This window comes from Perissodus microlepis, chromosome 11 (assembly GCF_051167445.1).
Source record: "Perissodus microlepis isolate ML-2025 ecotype Zambia chromosome 11, ASM5116744v1, whole genome shotgun sequence".
Taxonomy (NCBI): domain Eukaryota; kingdom Metazoa; phylum Chordata; class Actinopteri; order Cichliformes; family Cichlidae; genus Perissodus; species Perissodus microlepis.
In genome coordinates, this window is record NC_140471.1 from 10158105 (window position 1) to 10180961 (window position 22857).

The 22857-nt window shown below is 41.4% G+C and overlaps 2 protein-coding genes across 16 annotated transcripts in view; both read left to right on the forward strand.

Annotated features, from left to right (window-relative positions):
* The window catches only part of LOC146377279 (protein MTSS 1-like), a 48419-nt gene extending 35203 nt beyond the window's left edge, over positions 1-13216 (forward strand). For 8 of the 15 annotated variants that reach the window (XM_084943982.1, XM_084943983.1, XM_084943993.1 and 5 more), the window contains 9 exons: positions 4468-4625; positions 4835-4942; positions 5079-5176; positions 6534-6798; positions 8292-8537; positions 8714-8929; positions 9658-9817; positions 9925-10206; positions 10293-13216. In XM_084943982.1, coding sequence (XP_084800108.1) covers positions 4468-4625; positions 4835-4942; positions 5079-5176; positions 6534-6798; positions 8292-8537; positions 8714-8929; positions 9658-9817; positions 9925-10206; positions 10293-10762 — 2003 coding nt within the window. In that variant the 3' untranslated portion in view covers positions 10763-13216. Of the gene's footprint in view, positions 1-4467; positions 4626-4834; positions 4943-5078; positions 5177-6533; positions 6799-7826; positions 7941-8291; positions 8538-8713; positions 8930-9657; positions 9818-9924; positions 10207-10292 lie in introns of all 15 variants that reach the window. The other 7 variants (XM_084943988.1, XM_084943989.1, XM_084943985.1 and 4 more) reach the window with 4 other exon arrangements.
* Positions 13217-14518: 1302 nt separating this feature from the next.
* LOC146377280 (transmembrane protein 65-like) overlaps positions 14519-22857 on the forward strand; it is a 41170-nt gene continuing 32831 nt past the window's right edge. Inside the window, exons 1-2 of the mRNA XM_084943996.1 lie at positions 14519-14797; positions 15124-15466. Coding sequence (XP_084800122.1) covers positions 15160-15466 — 307 coding nt within the window. The 5' untranslated portion in view covers positions 14519-14797; positions 15124-15159. The remainder of the gene's footprint in view (positions 14798-15123; positions 15467-22857) is intronic.

The window sequence follows — 22857 nt, forward strand, 5'->3', positions numbered from 1 at the left end:
TCGATGGTTGCCACAACATATTGGCATGTTGTTGTTGTTTTTTCCTCAGGGGTGGAGAAACCAGGATTCCCACTTCATGTAGATGCTTCATTTACCTTCTCTTTATTTGTTTATATATTCATGGTCTGTAGTTCCTGATTTGAGGGCCTGTGTTGATAATCACCTTAACTTTAACCACATTTATAGGCGGTTTAACTTGTTGTTTGTCATAGCATAACTACAGAAACAGCCGAAGTGATGTTTTTTATAAACAGCTCTTGTTTGAAAGAAAGAAATGAATCTAACCAACTTTTAATATTTCATACTAATTCCAGATTGATTGCTATTTGTATATAGACATCTTCTATTTAGGCATTTTGGAGACTTCCACACTGATGTGAGCAAAGACAATCGTAACTAGCTTTGCTTCTTTAAACCTGACTGATAGCAGCACAAACAGATCTTTAAATAAAATGCAAAGCAGTAGGTTAGTAGATTCTAATATGCTACACTGAAAGAAGACTGCTCCATTTGCTATCAGATGTAAGACACCATCTGTCTGCTTGTGTTGGTCAGTCGATATCTGATGTTTGATATGTGTCTTGTGAGGGTGTTTTTCTGACCTGAGACCCTGGCCGTTCTAAGAAACAGCCTGTGACTGCAACCTAATGTAATCATTGCCCTCGTGAAAGCTGAAGCAGTTAATCTCATTTGGGTGTGCACATGTATCTACATGTGAATCGAATGGGGGCTACTTCAACCACCTGATTCAAACAGCTCAAAACAACTGAAAAGAAAAAAGCTGAATTCTTGAATCTTTAGGATGATTTAGGTTTACTTTTAACCTAAAAAAGCTCTCTGCAGTCATTTGCACAACCTAGCCTTGCTAACAAAAGGAACACTGGCCAATTCCTCTGATTCCTCATGGCATTCATACTTGATAACATCACACACATTTGTTAGTTGCACATCCATGATGAGAACATCCCATTTCACCACAATCCTAAGGTGCTCTATTAGATTTAGATCTGGTGACTGTGCTGTTTGAGTACTGTGAACTCGTTGTCATGTTCAAGAAATCCGTTTGAGATCATTTGAGCTTTGTGGCATGGTGTGTTATCCTGCTGGAAGCAGCCATCAGGAGATGGGTACACTGTGGTCATAAAGGGATCGACATGGTCGGCAAGAACAGTCAGTTTCATGCTCAGTTTGTACAAAAAGGCCCAAAGTGTGCCACACCATTATACCACCACCAGTCTAAACCGCTGATATTAGGCAAGATGGATCCATGCTTATATTATTTACCCCAAATTCTGTTTCTGAAATACCTAGACCAGCCTTTCAGGCACCAACAATCATGTCATGTCAGAGTCACTTAAATCACCTTTCTTCTCCAATCTGATGCTCCGTTTGAACTTCAGCAAGTCATCTTAACCATGTCCTCATGCTTAAACGCATTGAGTTGCTGCCATGTGATTGGCTGAATAGATTTTTGCATTAATAAGCACTTAAACATAACCAGTGTACCTAATGCTACAATTGCTATTTGTTCATATATCCTATGAATTCTGTACAGTCACATTATTTGACCATGCCTCCTTTTCTCTTACAGCACCAATTGTCTGATTGAACATTAAAAATGGTGGTGAAGTAGATTGTAATGTGCGGTCAGTGACCACAGATCTTTATTATACCTTGGTGGTTTTCTGCAGTTGAAGGGAAATAGAAGGTAGCTATCAAAACCTTGTCATCCACATAGCTGCTCAGAGACTAGGAATGCAGACAAACCCAATGTGTAACCAACACTAACACCACCTCTTCTTACCACAACTGTCATTTCATGGCCGTATGCTCCAGAGTTTTGTTCATACACTTGAGTCCCTGTGTGTGAGTCTTTAGGTCATTTATGTCAATTGTAGTATCTTTATTAAGTCTCTGATGTTGTTAAGTAACAGATATGGCCTCTGGTTTAATATTATAAGCAGGTTATTAACAAGTACCTGTTTGGGGGTTTAGTCAGTACACGCTATTGTAAATAAGCCTCATACTTGACTTTAAAGAGGCTAAACTCATAAACCAATTAGTACATTGCAACTTTTACACTGTTCATGTAATCGAGCGAGTAAAAGGATCAGCTGCCTTTTAAGAGCCTCAACCGTTAACAGAAGCAGAATTAGAAGCACTACTCGAGCTACTCACGAGCACTAAAGAACAGCAACAAAGAAAATATTTGGCTTTCCATCTGTTTCAGACAAAGTACGTCAACTTACAGTAGCGTCTTTCCAAAACCACATCGGTTTTGTTGAGAAAAGCGTCTGCCAATGCTTAAAGTAAAGAAAACCAGAATTCAGCGTGCTGAGGAGACACCACAGGCTTTGGGGGTTGAAATGCTATTCTTCTACGCCGAGGCCAACTGAGACCTAGCGTGGACTTAGTCCCAAAACCGAGTGAAGGAAAACATTGATACAATATGATAAGAGCATTTTTTAACTTTGTCTGACATACTGCATATAAATGAGTATTAATAAGAGAGCGTACATTCGCTCAGAGCATCTTTTGCGATCATGGCATGTAAAGGAATTTTTCCCATTAGAGTTTACATTTTTTAGATTCAAATATTGCCAGTACTTAAAACCTTACAGATGCACGATTTTACATAAAACATCATAATAACTTAAACTTTTATTTAAGAGAGCTCGACATTGTTTTCAAATAGCTGTTTGGATTCATACCAGACTGTAAGGGGGTCTTCCTGTGCCTGCGCTCCATCACTCCACTACAATTCATGAAATTTGGTTTTGTAGTTTTTGCATATTATACCTAAGTGACAGACACACGGCACTGATTACATCCCTCCTTATCTTTTGCCTTAAAGGAGGGATACGATTTTCCCTATAATGAGTTCAGTCCTGCAATGGAAACCAGACTAATGAGTGAGGTCTGTCTTAGCCCTCTAAAGTTTGCTCACATAGCCTGCTCTCCACAAACCCTTGCATGTTATAATTGTACCCTGGGTTGCCTCAGAAGTTGCATTTGGATCTATGTGAAACTGAAAATGTATACTTCAATCTGGACTTTCCAGTCCAGCTTTTACAGTCAATTTACTTTTTAGCTGCCATAAAGACACACACAGCTCACATTCCTCAGAGTCCAGTGTCAAACTCACCCGCTAAACTGGATTCCCTTCATATTGAAGCTTCTTTTGTCTCGTCTCTTGTTTTTTGTACACAGTCATTACAGACCCAGACTGCCCCGTGATATTTAGATTTGTAGTGTTCATGTGCTGGTATTTGTGTGTGTTCTGCAAGTCACTGTTAATTATAAAAATGTATCTTCCTGCTGCTTTATCCTGTTAAAAATGCATAGACCACACATGGACACGTCCACGAGGAACAAGCTTGTTTGTCCTCAGGATGACATGCGCATGCTTACAGTGTGTTTTACATTTGAGATGAGGATGATTTACCTGCGTAACTCCATCTCTGTGTTTTCTCTGGTATCTATTTGCATGACAAAGGGCCTCACATGAAACGTCAACAAAAGATCTTTGCCCAGACACAAGAGTAGACAAAGAGACCACAGACCTTGTTCACTTTGCAAGTGTATGCTTAAGCTTGATTATCAAAGTTAAAACTCTGTGCGTGTGTGTATATACGTTTGCGTGTAAGTGTAATTTAAGTGCCTTTGAAGCACAGTGTCGGGTAGTCGTCAGCTTTCCTGCTGCCTCAGGGAATTCAGGAGGATTTGATTTGACTTCAGGGTATCCTCTCTTAAAATCATACACCTAAATGCAATTTCTAAACACAGAACAGAAAGTGCTGAATGACACTATAACCTTTGGGACTGCAAAAGTCCTCAGACATTCCTGGATTTATACATGCATATTAAAACGCAGCACAAGGACCAGATGGTTGTGTCAATACCCCGGACTCTTGTGATTATGAAAGCTGATGCACACAGTGTCTCTCTCTCTCTCTCTCTCTTAACACATTCCAGGAATTCATAGGACTCGACAAACGGTAGTGGAAAGATAGATGGAAGCGAGTGCCATTTTGACTATCTTATCATAACATATGGGAAGCTTTCCAAGACGTGCGAAAGCTTAGCCTAAGGTTGATAACTTGTTTTTCCACTTCTGAGCAAAAGATGGGAAGCTCCAGGGACAAGAGTGGCTCTTTTGTGGAGTAGTTAAGAAATTCAAACAGTAGCTTTTACAACAGCAATGTCCACCTCAATAAACAACATGCAGAGCAGTACAAGTTGCTAGTACCAAGCTAACACCAAAGAGAAGTAGTGATTATTCATGTGTCTCACACTAGGGTAACTATTCTGTTTAATATCTGTGCTGTGAAGGAATTACAAAGGTAAAAAGTATTGTTTTCATACTTGACCTGTCAATTTGATCACATATCTGATCTCATTTTTATATTCCTCTACTGACGTAGATTCTTCTTTTTCCCCTGTTTTTCTTTTTTCTTCCCCTCCAAGGTCGTGGTGATATCCAGCCACAGCTGGACAGCGCCATGCAGGATGTCAGTGACAAATACATTCTGCTGGAAGAGACGGAGAAGCAGGCCCTGAGGAAGGCTCTTATAGAGGAGAGACAGAGATTTTGCTGTTTTGTAGCCATGCTGCGGCCTATAGTGGTGAGTGCAGCGGGGGAGAGGAAAGAGAAATGGGCCTTGGGTAACCACTCAGAGAAAGCAACAGAAAAATGCATTAACTCCACAGGCTCTGTGCTTTTTACATCCCACACACTTTTTTTTACTTTAAACACTAAAATGTAATGACTCTTTTTACTGGTGTGTAACCTGATTAGGCGTAATCATCTTGTCTACATGTCCTGTCCTTGTAGGATGAGGAGATTTCTATGTTGGGAGAGGTTACCCATCTCCAGACCATCTCCGAGGACCTCAAAGCCTTGACCTCAGACCCACACAAGCTTCCCCCTGCGAGTGAACAGGTGAGGAAAAACATTAAAAAGATAAAGTACTTGTTCATTATGTGCGTCATATATTTGTGCTTTTTAAAAAAATTCTGTTTACTACCTTTTTTTCTCAACTCTGAAAAAAAACAGCTAATAATTTTGTCCATTTCAGGTGATCTTGGACTTGAAGGGCTCAGACTATGGTTGGTCATATCAAACTCCGCCCTCATCCCCCAGCACCACCATGTCCAGGAAGTCTAGCATGTGCAGGTAGGCTCAAATAAGTGAAAGAGGGGCATAGTTTTATAAGCACACATGAATCTACACCCATAAAAACTTTTGAAATTCACTTTACTTAAAATTAAATTAAAGTAAAATTTAATTATGCCATTTTTGCCACCAGTGTCCATAAAGTGATAAGAGAAATGGAACTGCATTACAGTGTTTCGTCAAGTTAGAATTCCACAGTTTTATAACAGTGTCCCGCATATACTTTGCAAGATCTACTAAAATATGCAAAACTGTCATTTTAATCATATCAGTGCTTGTGAATCTACTTGGAAGATAGCTGATATCAATTTAAAGAGATTTTAAAGTAGGAGTAAATGATTTACTGGCTTTGCTTAAACTTTGTCTGCCACCTAGTGGCCAAAATTATCTGCAATACTTTGCAGAAGATATGCTAAAGGTATGTTTTGGTATAACTGTATTTGGTGAAAAGTGTTAAGAAAGATGAAGGAGAATTGACAAAAGGAAGCAGCTAATGATTTTTAGCTGTTCAGATCTTGTCTTCTTTACTCTGTCCTCACTGCTTTTGTGTATCTTCCAATGATTCGTTTTCCAGAGCTGTTCTGGTTAAAGGAAATAAGTCTAATGCCTGGGTTGTGTATTGCTTTCCGTCTTTTTCCTTTTAAATGTGCTAAAATCTATTTCAGGGTTGTGGGTGTGATGATTGGACCAAAACTTTAAATTACATGTTAGATTATGATTGACTGCTATACGGTAACAATGCAAGACTTTGAGGCCAAAAACAAAAATTGCTGCTTTTCCTCCTGTTTCTTAAGGCTTTTGCAAATATATCATTTTCATCTGAGATTTTGGCGACTTGGTTAATGCATACACATTTTATGAGATGGTGCATCATAGTACAGCACTAGCAGCTTGAGCTGGTTATAGATTTGATTTGCATATAGTTGTTTTATTGTCATAATTTGCTTCACGCTGCATTTATAGTAGGACAGATCTTTTAATTTAGAAGTCACAGAGTAATTAAGACCCACTGTTTATGCTGTTTTTGTTTTTCATGATTTTTTCCTGTGAATATTTACAAAAAGCTTGCACAAATCCTGCCTGCAATTATTGCCATCTATGATTTCAGTCGCCTTGAGTTGGTTTGTGTTGTTGTTTTTGAGGGGATTGGCCTAATTCACTGCCTGCTGCATCTTGGTGTGGTGTTTTAATTGTTTCCCACCATGTCTTTTCCACTCCCCCACCCCCAAACCTTTGCCTTTATGTCTACTCCTTTTATCTCCTCCTTACCCAATCATCCCCCCTCCTTCAACCCAATCTGCCTTTGGGTGCACTTGATTCTCTTTACCCTCATCGCTTGCTCCTTCCCCTTTCACAGTAGTCTGAACAGCGTTAACAGTAGTGACTCCAGGGGATCCAGTGGCTCTCACTCTCATTCTCCTTCCTCCTCTTCTTCCTCCTCTTCCTCACACCACCTCTTCCACCACCATCACCCTCGCCATCGATACCGCAGCTCCACGCTACCCCAGCAGACCCCAGCTCGGCTTCCTAGCATCTCCTCCCACGACTCGGGCTTCATTTCTTCATCACAAGACCAGTACACATTATCCAAGTCGTCCTCGCCACTGCCAGCTGAAAAAAAGGTAAGAAAAAGGCCTCAGATACCCACACTTGACTATAATTTTGGATCCAACTCTCTCAAGACGATGAGACAGTTAGCTGGCAGCAGTTAGTGTGTGTGTGTGTGTGTGTGTGTGTGTGTGTGTGTGTGTGTGTGTGTGTGTGTGTGATCATGGTGAAGTCATTTCACTGCTATTATTATAGCATAAATGTGAAGGAAATTAGTCTGCCTCCATTCTAGCCCAGGGCAAAACGGGTCAGGCCCATCCTGCTATTAAAAAGTCAACCGCTGTGACAGACTGCGGTGTGTATTGTATTTTCATTAAATGAATTACAGCAAAATTGCATGTTAGAGCATCAACATTATGTTTTACAGTCGCTAAGAGCATGTCTCTATCAGCAGGTCTGAGTCTGTCACTTTTATCTAATTGTCTGCGAGGTAGTCTAAGGGATCGTCTGTGCGGGCTCCGCGGTTGGAGATCAGCACTGAGAGCAGCTGCACTAGTTGATGTTGTCTTGGCATGCCAGCAACCAGAGTTCCCCTGTCCAGAACACATTGGTAGAGTTAGGCTCCAAGTTTTTATGATGCACTGAATGTGGTTTGGCAAGTCTAACTCTGACCCATTTACAGTACAGTCCTGGGAATCGGCCTCCTCGTTGCCTCTTTCTTGGTGTAGTTACAGTAGCTGAAACAGTTTGAAAGAGAACGGCCTCACAGCTCGCACTTTACACATCACAAGGAACTTTGTGTTTCCAGCCTCCAGCACTCACCCTCGCACTGCTGATGTCCATACATTTAATGCTGGTTTGACTCCCAGTGCACCTCTTCTGCAGTCATTCGGCTGTGCACTGCACTAACTGCTGAGAACAGTGAAAAAGTTGCCTCTGCTTTCTTAACAAACTGCTTCTATCTCGCTACCTGCTGACATGTCTATCTTTTGATTCTTTCCTTTTACACGTCCGTCTGTGATGTCTCCCTCCTCCTTTTACCGCTCCTCTCTCCTTCTGGTCTCGTGTCACTGCCTGTTTGCCGCTGCCCTCGCTGTCCCAGGCTTGTCCCACTTCCAGCCCCTCTGAGATGTCAGAGACAGGGCTGCTGCATAGTGACTGCAGCACCCCTTCTTCACTAGCAGATACTACTGCACCTCAGCCCTCTACTGACAAGGTGATAAACACTCATCCACAATGAATCTTATAAGCGTTACACACGCAACATGCTTTCCTCATACTAAACTCTAAACCCGGGTGTGTATGCCATCGATTCAGTGTGATGCAAAGGTCCTCTGTATGTGCATCTCCAGTTCTCATTCATTTCAGCATTCGTGAGCAGTTCCTTTCTTCTGTGTTGATTTGATTAGTATATTTTTTGTGTTTCCTGTACTTGAGTTATCCTCAGTTATGTTTTGTTTTTATTTTCCACTGTTTTATCATTTAAACGATTTATCCCATTACACATTTGTTTGCTTGTCTTCTTTCTGTTCTCATCCCTCCTCCTGATCGACATGCACACAAACAGTTGTCCAATGGTTTCGACCACTACAGCCCAGCCAGTTCCCCCTACCTGCATAGCAACGGGGGCAGTTTGGGCTCAGTGTCAAACACTGCCTTCCCCTTCTTCCCTCCCTCCTCCTCAACCTCCACCTCCACCTCCTGCCCCACTCGTTCATGGTCACGTCCTGCATCGGCCTTGCTGCCAGACTACCCTCCCTACTGCACATTGGGTTCCCCCATGATGCCTTCATCACGAGTCCCCAGCTGGAAGGTTTGTCCATCTCCTCTGAGTTGACGATCGACATATTTCCATCCTCCTTGTCTACAGTTTGAACACACATTCAGTGAATTATTTGGGTTTTCTTTATTTTGTTTACTTACTTTAGTTGAGTCCAAAAATGTAGTATGAACAACAAACACTGACATTTGCATCTCGTTTTTTAACAGGACTGGGCGAAGCCTGGGCCTTATGACCAGCCTATGGTCAACACGTTACGGAGAAAGAAAGACAAGGAGAGTCCAGCTGTGGTGGACAGTAATGGGAGTATGAACTGTGATAATAGCCCGCCCTCTGCCCAGACCGCAGCTCCAGCTGCATTGCAAACACCAAGCCAATCAGCATTAGTGCAAGACAAGAACAGGAACACACCTGCGGCTGTCAGGGTCAGTTTTTTGTCTCTGTCTCCCTCTTTTTGTTAACTGATTAAACAAGCATGCTGTTAGTTAGCCAGTGAGGCTTCAGCCAAATGTTCTTTTGGTTTTTTTGGTCTCTCTGTAACACGTTTTTCCTAATTAAGGAATCTCATTTGCACTTCTTACTGTTTAGCCTGTTTTTTATCTCTTCTTGTGTTGGACAAATATACTGTTAATAATAGCAACTGGTGAGAAATTTACTGGTCTACTTTACATGAATGCTCTCCATAAATTGTTGATTAACTTCAATTAACTTCTTCTCAATTTTTCATGGCTTTTTATGCCGAGAAGCACCACATGATTTCTGCTTAGATCCCTCCCTAATGCTTAAAAGCTGTGGTCATTTGCTAGCCAAATAAAAATGCCTCTGTGATTCATTTCTATCTTACTGCTACTAACTCATGAAGTCTGTAAACGGAGATCAGTCCATGTGTATTGCCAACTGTGATACTTGACTTTCAGGTGAACCCACGTTAAACTACTTGCAGGCCAATGTTTTTGTCCTGGAATTTCGATGATATGAATAGCCTCCCACCACTAATGTCCCCATTTAATGACTTTAATGGGTTGAATCTAATGACTTTAATGAATTGTACCTGACTGGTTCCAGGCAAACATTCAGATTGTTAATGCTGGTTTTTTTTCTTGTTTTGTTTTTTCTTTCTTTTTGTTGGTTGATTGCATCTGTTTTTCTCCAGGCCGGGGATATCGAGGCCCAGGATGATCTGGCTCTGGCCTTATCCAGAGGTCTGGAACTGGACACCCAGAGGTCTAGTAGAGACTCTATCCAGTGCTCCAGTGGCTACAGCACACAGACCAACACACCCTGCTGCTCTGAGGATACTATACCGTCACAAGGTAGCACACTCACCAGTTCTCTGCTTCTTTTTAACTTGCTAGCATCATATCAAACGTCACGTGGCTGGGTGCATACACTGCTTATTTCTTTATTTGTTTTGTTCCAGTATCAGACTATGACTACTTCTCAATGGCTGGAGACCCAGAGTCTGAGCAGCAGCAGTCTGACTTTGATAAGTCCTCCACCATCCCCAGAAACAGTGATATCACTCAGTCCTACAGACGTATGTTCCAGGCCAAACGCCCAGCCTCCACAGCGGGGCTACCCAGCAGTCAGGTACCTTATCCTGGCCCGGGGGCCTACCACACGGGGCCTTATCCCTCCACACCAATCCACACAGGCGCTTATGCATCTACTCCTACTGCACAGTATCCCCCTACGCCTACAGGTAACTGTTTTGGCCACTTTCTTAATGTTGGTGATAAAATATAGTGACCATCAGTTCCCAAAATGCCTCTCTTCCCATTTCTACAGGCCACGGTCCAGTTATTGTGACCCCTGGAGTTGCCACAATCCGCCGCACGCCTTCATCGAAACCTTCTGGACGCCGTTCGGGCTCCGTTACAGGTACAGGCCCAATTCCCATTCGCACTCCTGTCGTTCCTGTAAAGATCCCCACGGTGCCTGATATGCCAGGAGCTGTTAATGGGAACAGAGGCGAGGAGATGGTAGGCAGAGAAGAATCCCCCAGTTCTCCAACATTTGGAGGAGAGGAGGATCCCGGCACGCTACCCATGGCGTCCTGGAGCGGTCAGGCCACAACCAACCCTCCCAATCTACCCAACTATGTGAGCCAGCAGCACCTTCAGAGTGAGATGAGACAGGAGGGAGGAGGAGATGATTCAGGAGAGCAAGAAGAAGGAGACATGCTGATGGCCATCCGCAAGGGGGTCAAGCTTAAGAGAACCTTCACCAACGATCGCTCTGCACCACGCATCGCGTGATTCGGCAAAAGTCGCAGGAGACGTGTGACCTCATTTGTAAATTAGGTCAAAAGCTTTAGGAAAAAGGAACGTTGCAGATAAGAAGTGCAATGTGTAAATTTAAAAGGCTTCTTATAACACATTGCAATATCAGTTGCATCTGCTGGCTTTCGTCACCTGTGAGAACCTCCTACTACAGCCCCCATTTACAATCACTCAAAAAAAAAGACAATAGCAGTTGTCTTATTGGGCTTACGTTGCCTCAGAAATGATATAAAGCCAGGTTAATAACTCACTCTGGATGAGGCCATTTGTGCTAATCCTTGTATAAGCTGTAATTCCAGGCCCACAGATGTAAAAGAGCAGCATAAAACACAGCATGTTTTTGTTAATAAGTAGCACCACACTGATCACTCATTATTTTCACACATTCACACAATACTTACGTCTCCTCTGAGTGGAAAAAAAAAAGTACTGTATATTATGTGTACACAGACTCAGTGTTTTGGGAGTGCACTGTACTGTTGCAGTGGGATCAGCATTCTTACTGTTGATGACTTGGCAATAACCTCTGCAGGTACGACACGCCCTCGAGAGAGCGATATTAAAGTGCTCTATTACAGTAACTGCTTCAGCGGCTGGCCTTTGATGGCTCCATTTTTGGCAACTCCTGACCTGCATCAGTGCTTATTTGGAGGCACGCCCTGATGGCTGTTCATAGGTGCTGAGCTTCCAGTCACAGTTCAAAGACTTAAATGCAGTATGCATCGATACTCAGAGACGCCATGAGCACAGGAAACTCCTAAAGAAAACAAAACAAAAGCAAAGGAAATGACTGTGTTGCATTCGGAGTCGTAGGAGGCTACAGTGTGACTAAAGTGTCACATGTTTGACGCTGTGACATTAAGAGAGACTAAAGTTGTGTCCTGTTCTTCTTTATAAGGGTTCATATTGACACGGTTTGTAAATAATTTTGCACGTCTGTGTTACCGGGGAGTGTCGGCATCGCTCGTTCAATCGTTCAAAATCAATCAGTTCCACATCTTTTAACAGGACATAAGGATCATCATACCGCACTGCCTCCAAGTGGATTGGGTTTGCTTCTCCTTAGTTTATGACTCATTTAATCTGCAATCTCTACACGTTCATGGGTTGCAGATTAAACCTTGTCAGATGTTCTCGTGTTAATATACGACCTCTTTCCTTTGTTTGTCATTTATTGACCACAGTATGAGCTGCTTGGCGTTGATTGCTCACAGCGGCAGTAATAAATCTCAAAGTATATACTGTCTCTGTTTAAAAAGAGTGAGAGAACTAAGCATTTTATTGAACCTGAAGCATTATTTCAGAGTTAAATGATATTTTTGTTAACGCCATGATGTTTCTGTCCTTCAGACTTCAGACCACGTTTTTACAACTGCCACTTTAAATTAGTTTTTTTTGTTGTTTTTGGTTGTTTTTACAAAGGTGATTATGTTATTGACAAGGAAATCGCATAAAAACCATCATATAAGATGAGATACTAGGCCCGTCCTTAGACCAGAGGCTAAACAGGCTTGTTAGTGTCACTCAGTCTGTATTTGATTTGCATTTCAGTTCAAGCACTGTGAGACCATGGCTACTACAGGATGTTTGAAATTGTAAATATTATTTAGTTAGTCCAGGATCTCACACGATTTTAATTTATTTCACTTCTCATTCTTTAAATGTCTTCCTCCTCAACTCGTCTCTATTTTTATACTTACTATAAAATATCAGAGTGGCAGAGCTGTTCCCTCGATCAGTGCCATCTAAAGTTTTCAGTCAAATGTTCACGACTGTCAGTCCCTCATTTCACACATCTGTGTATTTTGCATCATGAATTCAGATAAGATGGTTTGAAAGCACACTGTTTTGTTTTGTTTTTTGTAAGAAAAATGCCAAGCAGGTGTGGTTTTGAGTCTCATCAGTATTATGAGCCCAGGTCTTGTGCAGAGCTGCACCCACTTCAGTTCAGTCCAAACGGCGCATTTTCATCTGAGTGGGAACGACAAAACCTTTTCTTTTTTTTGTAAATTATTGTTTAAAGTGATGATTTTTTCCCCCTGGAGACTGAACTGAAAGTGGAATGACAACAACCATGCTAAGAGTTTGCTAAACAGATTGCGCCTTGCAAACCTCCGTCCACTCATTTAAAACTTGTATCATTAACCTGTAACTCCCATATTTAAATTACTAGCATAAATATATATAAATATTATATTTGCCAAATGTCAGTATATCCTATAAGAAGTTTATAGTTTGTGAAAGTTTTAAAGTATAGTTAAGTCTGTTTTCCAGTTTAGTTTTTAGCTGTTTTCCTTCCCCACAGAGAGTTGACCTCTCAGTCTGTCCCTGTAGAGTTCAGGCTTTAATGCATTTTGTTTAAGGAGGTAAAAATGTTGTTATTTTTGTGTTATGACAGCTTTAGCAATATAATAAAGAATATTAATTTTGTTTTGGCTTTGTGTCTTCTCGAATATGTAAGCGTGTGTGTGTGTGAGAGAGAGAGAAATCTGTCGTAAGGTTAACATGGTTCACCGCTTATGGTTAATTCAGAATCACCAGTTAACCTAACCCGACAAACTGTCTGTGAACTGTAGGAGGAAGGCATGGCAGTGAGAACCCACGGAGAACATGCAGACTCCACACAGAAAGGCCCTACCCAGAAGGTGGATTCAAAACTTCTTGCTGTGAGGCAACGGTGTTAATCACAGTGCTGCCCTTATAAACACATACTGATTAAAATTAGGTGGGTGGATCAATCCGAAAATAAATGGCATCAATACCAAAGCAGGTATTACTATCGAATTGATACTAGTGGGTAGGATCGGCACAAGTACGTCCCAGGTGTCCAAAAAGCCCAGTTTTTTAAAAAAAAAAAAACATGAAATGTTAAAAGATTTCTTTGTTTTGTTCACTAGTTTTTATGGAAAGTAAAAGTGTTTTACTGATGATGATTCATCTTATAAATCTGCTCTCCCCTATATAAGGTACACTTATAGGCTGAAAGTATTGGTGTCGGCAATACTGATCCTGTATTTACTTGCTGTCGGATCAATACCAACCTTTGCAGGATCACAAAGCACTAATTAAAATGTGCCTAAACACGAGAAGTTATTTTCTAATTAATAATATAGAAATGTTATCCCTGATTTTGGCCACCAGGGGCCGCCCTTATCCAAGTTTAAACATCCAAACCTGATTCAAGGCTTCGACTTGGATTTTTTTTATTACTCCACCCATCCTTAGAGGCCTGGAAATACTTATCAATGAAATAGTCAGTGGACAACTGATTTAAACAGTCAAAAAAAAAGGAAGCAAAAGAAACCGCATGAGGAACATACACTAGTTTTCCTTGAGGTGCGGGCTTCTCCTTCTAAAACGAATAACTTCCACATGATGTCATGTTTCGTCGTGGTAGTTTTGTCTTATCTGGCTGAATAATTCAAATGCTCCACGTGCATAACAGCAGAGGGAGTGATGGGCACGCACCCAGGAGACAAACACAGACCTTTATCGCTATAAACACCACAGAAGATACGCGATATAAATCACAGTAAGAATGTATCCTCACGAGAATACGCACAACACTGACTTCTGAAAGGTTACCAACATTTTTTAAAAATATTAACAATAATAATAAAGCAAATAAAGATAATTTATGAGATGATGTGGCATAAAATGAATACACCGACCGTCAGTGTAGTCCTGACTGTACGTGCGTGTGGCGGTGCCGTCACAGCTACGCACGGAGGAAAGCGGCGCTGCCATTGGAAAATATTTCCAGGGCTGCTGGCCGCTTAAGTGCCCTCCCATCCGCTTCACACATTATCCTGTCAGCCAGAGGTTACACCGACAGGGCTCCAGGCTCGCAAAAATGCGATTAAGTATAAACACCCAGCTAGTTATAAAGGTTTTGGGCTTCGCAAAATCTCACCGGATTTAAAGGAGGAACGCGTATGAGCCGGAGCGACCTCACTGTTTTCAAGGTTTCCTGTGGAGGTTGTTGGACGGGACAGCGGAGCATCGACTGAGGTGAGTCCGATAAGTCAAGTTGGAAAACTGGCGAATCTGTTTTTTCACCTTTGGGTTTCCAAGCAAATGCCTTCAATCCGCTCCAATCAATATTTTTTCGTCGACACGGTCAGTGTGGTGATCATTGCCAGGCCGGTGCTTGCTCCCGTTAAGTAAGCCTGGCTGTCTGTGGAGGGTACAGGATGTTATCGTGCGATGGCTGTTGCCGCGATTGTTCCACACTGGAGATAAATAAATATATAAATCTTTACGCCATGTGGTTTTAGGTGAGTGCGCGTTTAAAGTGGTGATAACCAGGCCTGGTGTCGCCTGCTCTGCTCCATCAGGTTTCCGGCTCTTCGCTCTACTTCCCCATCTCAGAGATGCTGCCCTGCTTGCGGAGAGTCCTGCGGCCTGCCTTCTCTCTCAGAGCCGGGACTGGTCTGACCGGAGCCGCGCTCAAAACCCACCAAACGCCCGCCCTAGCATCCCCGGTGCAGCTCGCCTCGGAGACCCCGCTCTCCGTGGTGGTGCAGCGGTGTCACCTGGGCACACACCCCCTGAAGGAGCCGATGGAGCCCCTCAACTCACCCCGAGGAGCCAAGGAGTTTATTTATAGCCTTCATCCGTCTGAGCGCACCTGTCTGCTCAGAGAGCTGCACAGGTTCGAGTCCATAGCTATTGCTCAAGGTATGTGATTCATTACATGTGCTTTTATATATGTGTCCATTGTGACACCCGCCCACCCCCTAAGCTGTGCTTTAGCATGAATCTTTATGTGAAACAGTTTATGCTATTCATATGTAACAGCTAATTTATTTTTTTTTTTTAAAGTCCTTCTTTCTTTTGAAGTTTTGCTTGATATCAGTTGTTTTTGGTTGTAATGATCAAAGGAGGTGTGCCTTGGTTGCATCTATTATTCATCGCTGTATCCCTGGATACAGTGTGTGATGACAAGGGTTACCTCTGGGGTTACAAATATTCAGCCTTCAGCTTTATTACCATTGACATCTGGCTTAAAGGATGAAGTCACCTGTAGAGTTAGGAGTGTGCTGTTCTTAAAGCAGTACTCCCATTTTAACGCTTCTGAGGCATGGTGGCAGATTGGCAGCTTCTAATAAATCCTTCATAACTTCCTTACGAAGAGCTGTTAATCTCGAGGAAATGGCCTAACTCTTCCCTGACCTCTGATCTCTAAATTCCCACTTTGGCATTTTCACCTTGACCCCCCAAAAAAGAAGCTCTCTTATAATGTAACGAACCTTGTTGGCATTGAGACTTTTTCCTGATTGATTATCTTTCTTATGTGATAATGGTAGTGATCTCTTCCAGGATCCAGAGAATATAAAAATAGTCTCAGTCAGATGCAGCAGTTTTCATCAGTCTCCAGATCTCGAACTAATCAAATAGCCATAGCAGAGTGTGCATCGGTCTGCACTACCACTATCAAAATACAGCAGTAGGTGTATCTTTTAGACCAGAGGTTTGGCATTTGGGCCACGACAATACGCCAGAGCCACTTCAGTGTTCCTTGACTTTGTTTTTCCAACACTTTAATAAAACACAATGCATTTTTACAGGCACCCCCATTTCATTTGTCTGCAGTCTCTATGGTCCACGATTAGTAGTTAGGCCACAATGTGTTTGAGTCACACAACTGCTACACGTGTCTTCTCAGTTCAAAGACACGTAAGTTTGTTGTACTGGAAAGTCCAAAGCGCTTTTGAGTGTGAATATGAGTGTGAGTGACTTTCCTCTTGGGTCCTCTGGTGGACTGGTGATTTGTCTTCTCTCATGGGTGAGACGGTGCTTCTGCCAAAAAAAGTGTTGGAGAAAAAAAGTGGCTTGATATGTTCAGCCAAGCAAAGAGGACTGAGTCGGAGAACATGTTTTTTTTTTCTCAGTCTTATACAGTGAGGTCAACAATTTGTTGGACAAAGACACATATTTGTAGTTTTTGTGAATCTAAAGTCAAACAACAGAAATTAAACTGCAGACTATTAGCTTTAATTTAAGGGGTTTAACAGTAATTTTGCATCAACTTTTTATAAACTGTCGCCTATTTTTAGAGGGTCAAAAGTAATTGGACAACTGAATAACAAGTAGTTTCACAGCCAGGTCAGGCCGGTTCCCTGTCGGTGTTATGAAAAATGAGGCAGAATAATATCTGCCATTGTAGTCTAATATATGAAGTTGATTCAAAGTGTTGAATTTGTATTTTATAGCTTTTTGCAGAAATTTTAGACATGAGGCCCAAAGAGTGTTGATGCATGTGAGGGAAGCCATCATTGGACTGAAAACCCAAAATACATCTATCAGAGATAGCAATAACTTCTGAAGTTTCTAAATCACAATGTTGTTCATACTTGAAAAGAATGAATGCATTAATAATGATAATGGATTGCATTTATATAGCACTTTTCTAGGCACCTAAAGCACTTCACAATTCATTCACACACTGGTGGAGGCAGCTACAGTTGTAGCCACAGCTGCCCTGGGGCAGACTGACAGAAGTGAGGCTGCCATATCGCGCCATCGGCCCCTCTGGCCATCACCAGTAGGCAGTAGGTGAAGTGTCTTGCCCAAGGACACAACGACCAAGACTGTCCGAACCGGGGCTCGAACCGGCAACAAGACGAACTGCCAACTCTTGAGCCACAATCGCCCCACTGAGCCATTAACTAGCTTAGCAATACAAATGCCTGAAAGACTACAGAAGACAACTAAAGTGCATGATCACAGAATTATTTCCATGGTAAATGAAAACAACGGCATCTAACCAAGTCAAGAATACTCTCAAAGAGTTAGGTTCATCTTGTCAAGGTTTACAAGGAAGTGAGTCTTTCATCAATGTGAGTACAGAGGCGAACAAAGTGCAAACCACTGGTTACACTCAAGAAAAAGAAGACCAGACTAGACTTTGTCAAAAAATATCTAAACAAGCCTGCACAGTTCTGAAAAATGTCTTTGGATCATCTGTCAAACCTTGTGGAAGCAGTGGTATGACATGGGCATATTGCTTACAGTGTAACCAGGTCAGTAGTTTTGATTTTTGATTTCACTTTTAGTAGGAGCAGCAGGATAAATTGTGACGTGTACAGGGCTGTAGTCTCTGCTCAGATTCATCCAAATGCTGTGAAACCAATCAGACTGCATTTCACATTATAAATGGGTAATGAGCCAGAGCATACTGTAAAAGCAACCATTGAGTTTGTCAAGGCAATGAAATGAGGTATTCTTCAGTGGCTAAGTCAGTCACCTGATCTCAATCCAACAGAGGATGCTTTCTAGTTACTGAAGATCTAAGCTTTATGCAGAAAGACCCACAAACAAGCAGCAAATGAAGCTGGTTGCAGTAAAGGCCTGCCAGAACATCTCAAGGAAGGAAACGACATTTAGTGATGTCCACGGGTTCTAGACTTAAGGCGCTATTGACTGCAAGTTTTTTTTTATCCAAGTATTAGCAGCAGTCTTTATATTTAAAATTATGTTAGTTTCATTATACTGTGAAAATGAGGGACTCTGTATAAAAATAGCTGTAATTCCTAAAGATTTCATGCAACATTTTTGTAGAAACTGTTTGAATTAAAGTGTCAAATGTTGCTTGTTAGATTCAAAATTGTTTTGTCAATGTCCAACACATTATACCGTGTAACCTTGATAGATTTTTCCCATTTTTAAGCTAAAGTCTTCTGGTTCTGCTTGATAATAACTAATCATTGGCAGACTTCAGTTTCTCAAATTGTTACGAATTTAATCAAAACTGGGACTTTTTGGTGCCTCTGGTTTACCATACACAGTTTGTAATGTCTCCTATCTCTCAACATGTCTCCCCATGTTAGAAGGTTACCATGGTTGTTTTTTAGTCCATTGTACTCCAGAAGTGTAGCGCTGAGGCATGACTTGGGTTTCGTGAAACGTAGCAATGACATTATAAGTTTATATGAGAAGGAGGCGGTGTGCTGATGATCTGCAACGAGTGGAGACAGAAAGAAATGGGTCGATCAATACAGGAGAAGAGAGGTTGGGAATGAGGAAAAACATGAGCGATGGTGATGAGGTTTTACAGTATACGAAGCTCTCTGGGAGCACCCTGCTGTCACCCATCATATTCCTCTCGGGAATAAAGTGCAGAGTCAGTTCTTAAAATAAATATTCTTTGTTTTATTTAATAGCTTCGTGTTTTAATCTTTGCCAGTTACAATTATAGTGTCACAAAACTTCAGCTAGATATCAGAAACTCGGTTGAGGCTCCTTGCTTTTTGTCTCTGTTATTAATATCGGTTTTAAAAATCAGAAATGCTGCACTAGCCTCAGGACTGTGGAAGAAAGTATGTGCCATGTACGTATTTTCAGGGAAGCTACGTTTACTCTCCTGGCTGGTGATGAAGAAATGATTTCCATGATAATGCACACACTGCGGGCAGCTCCAGAGTTGTTTAACCTTTAGAGGAAAAAGTCAGAATAAACCAAAAATGTTTGTTAGTGTCACATCTGTACCACATCTTCTCGCTCTGGCATCTTCGGAGGAGCAAATAACCAGCCGTTGGACTGTTGTTGTCTTTTTAAAAGAGGAAATAAAAGAAAAAATAAATCATTACAAAAATATGCTGTAAATATACATAAAAATTCAAAGAGGGAGAATGTTGCAGAGATAGATATTACTGTTCTCCAAAAGTACATTATTATCTATACGCCTGCAGATGAAGAAAATCACCTATTTCGCCATTCATCAAATCTTAAAGGTAATACCGATTCATGTTTCTCTTGAACGATTATGATACTTGCAGATAATCTTCAGCTTTCATTTAAATGGCACATATCCTAGAGTTCCAAATCATCTCAAAATAAACTAGAATGAGGTGAGAAGACAGAAGCCAGTGTTTGTGGGGCCTGCCTGACTGGAGCCTGCTGACATCCTCACCTTCGCTCTATAAAAACCCTGAGGGATTCTCTTACATACTGTGGATGCAGGCTGCAGTCTAGCTGAATCTGTAATTGCTTGGACTGGTCGACGGTCTCCCTGACTGCTTTGCTGGCAGGTAGGTTGAGTTTTTTGACAGGCTTATGAGCATCCATCATTATGCCACTTCCAGTCTGTGGGACATTTGATGCCAAACCCTTATTTTCCATTTTCCTGACACTCACATACGGCTGGTTGACTGGTAAGGGTGCTGGGTGTCTGCCTGTGATTCGCACTTGCTGGCTTATCTTAGGACCGGCCAGTCCTCTGGGTTAATGGAGTGTGCTGCGGTAGATTCATGGTGGTTGCGGCCATATCGACTGGATGCGTTTTCCGCTGAGATGGATCGTTATATTAAATTCAGTTTATATTTTATATTTGAAAATGCTTGCCTCAAGAACAACAGATTCATACTGCATGCACAGTTTGCTTACATATTGAGGCTTGAAAGCAAGAAATGTCATCCCAAGCTTTATATCAGTGGTATTTATCAACGCTTAGGTCAAAACCTCTACAGAGATGCTGTAATGTCCTATAGACAATAAAGCTGTAAAATTTCTCCTCATCTCAGTTTTAAACAGATTGTATTAAAAAGATGAGGATGCTGTTTAGAATGCTTTAAGCCTTTCAGCCATTATCTTAAGGGTAAAGCTGGGTAGCTGCTAACCAACCCAGCTAGCTTGAGTAGATACTTTTGGCCACTTCCTTATTTTCTCCAGTGGATCTGCATGTTTGATTTGGCACAGATTTTATGCCAGATCCCCTTCATCCAGGTTTGAGACGAATTCAATAAGGACAGATAATCTGAAAAAATGAACATGATTTATTGATAAACAGAATATAGATCGGTGTCTGGCGGTCAGACTCCAATGGGCCGTCTCAGCAGAACTGAACCCCAGCTGTGAAAGGGATCCGAGCAAGGCCCCCCCGGAGCCTAGTCCGCTAGTGGTGGATATGAAGGTGGCGTGAATGGAGCTTGAGTGATGAGAGGTGGAGATTGGGAGAAGGTTGGTTGCGTAAAGGATAATGACAGATGCGCAGTGAGATTTAAAGTACGCGACATGGATACTGAGAAGGTGATTGGAGTAGACCTGGAGAACACCTTGACAGCGTGGGAAAGTGGAAGTGATAAAGCTTAGATTTAGCCGGCAGCACCTGAGGTCATAGATCTTCCCTACTGAACTTACGCATAAGCTTCATTACAATAAGTGCACTAGCTTGTGACACGCTGAAGTTGGGTTTGTGTTTCTTTCTGGTCTCAAACCAGGGATGTTCTGGTAAATAAGGTAAATGTGTTAACCACTACACCACTGAGCTGCTTGTTAACAAGGCCCATCCAAAAAATGTGCAAAACAAAAGCCTCTCAGTCTTTCACAGCAGCTTTCCTTCTTGAATGACAGTAAAAGTTATCAAAAAAATATGTCAAATCTTTCAGTTTAGTTTTTATGAAACAGAGCAAGAAGTCTCTCTTTTCTTTGTAGATAATTACGCTCAGGTTTTTGCTAAAACATTTTGCTAAAACAGCTAGAGCCCAAACCAATATATCAGCCAGCTGGTATTAGGTGTTTGCCTGTAATGGCTCCATAGTGTAGTGGTTTACACATGCAACTAACAAACTAACGATCCTTGGTTTGATGCTGAGAGGAGACACAAGTCCATTAGGGTTGTTGTTCAGGAAAAGTGCTGGTTGCTGTGGCAACCCACGTGAGTAAGAGAGCAGCTGAGAGTGATTTTGTTAGCTGTTAGCCAATATATCAGCACCAGGAAATTATTTTCATTTATCAATTGATATATCACAGTTTTAAATATATCGATATCAGTATGAGTCTTAAACATCCTGTTACTTATGTCATTGTGAACTAAAGAGGCAAAGTTTATGATGAGTAATTTTGCTCTCCAAAAATATGTTCAATACATGCATGATGCTCAAATAAACATTTTACAGTGTGCTCATTAAAGAAGTGGAATAAGGATGTGTGTTTGCGCATGTGAAGTAAAGCAGGGTGAAGACAACAGTATGCGCTAAGATATAAAAGAGTGCCAGGGAGAGCATTAGGTGTGAGGTCGATGAGAATCTGGGCCGAAGCAGTGAGGAGCGACTGTATGCCCGCTGAATCCCAGCACTGTTTTGTTGCTGTAATGTACCATTACACAGCGTCTCTCTGTGGTTCTGTAAGTGTTTACATTCTCTCCTGTTTTGTTCTGTGAAAATTTTCCGTTTTTGTTGCTGTAACTATGGTTTTTGTAAGTTTTTTCCTCTCATGTTACGTGTAAATGTAAGTGCTCTGCTGCATTGCAGAGTAGATTGAATGAGTCTTCACATTTGTATACAAAGGGAGATACAATGTAAAGTAGGTATTCAGAGTGAAAGGGATTTAGTCCCCACATAGTCCTAAAATGTCCAACTTTACCTAATCAAAAAGTATATTACCATCATACAATGCAGTTTTGGCCTCTTTTGATATTTTCCCCCACTATATAAACTCCAAGTGGAGTGAATTTTTCTATAACTCATTCAGCTGGATCTTGGAGTTGGGAGCAAGTCAAGAAAATTAAAAATGAAAATTGGATTTTTATATGCAAACAAATCTTGTTTCTCAATGTTCAATCCACAATTTTGTTTGCGCTTGATTCTGATGACATTGTTTACATGCATGCTTCTGTTGCCACCTTAAAGGCCTCTTGTTTCTCGGTATCACGGTGGATGACGACTCATCACAGACGGCTCTTTTCTTACACCCCACTGTATCATATATGAAAAATTTGGACTGAACAAATCTAAAGCAGCAGCATTGTATTTTTATTTACAAGGCTCTGCTGCAGAGATTGCCTGCTGACCTCCGTTCCTTGATTGAATTTAAACACAGCACTTACCTTGTCAGGTCGCGGGACATTTTAACATCAGCTTTTCGTTGGTTTCACACTGAACTTGGAAAAATTTGATGTAAAATACTTTGCTGCCTAGACATGAAACAAGCTAAAAAAAAAACAAAAAAAAAAAAAAACAAACTGTATTCACTGTTTTTACTGGAACAGTTTAAAATATTACATTTGTCTGTCTGCAACTACTTTTTTTCCACTTGCGTGTATAATGTGTCTTAATTAAAAAAAATAATAA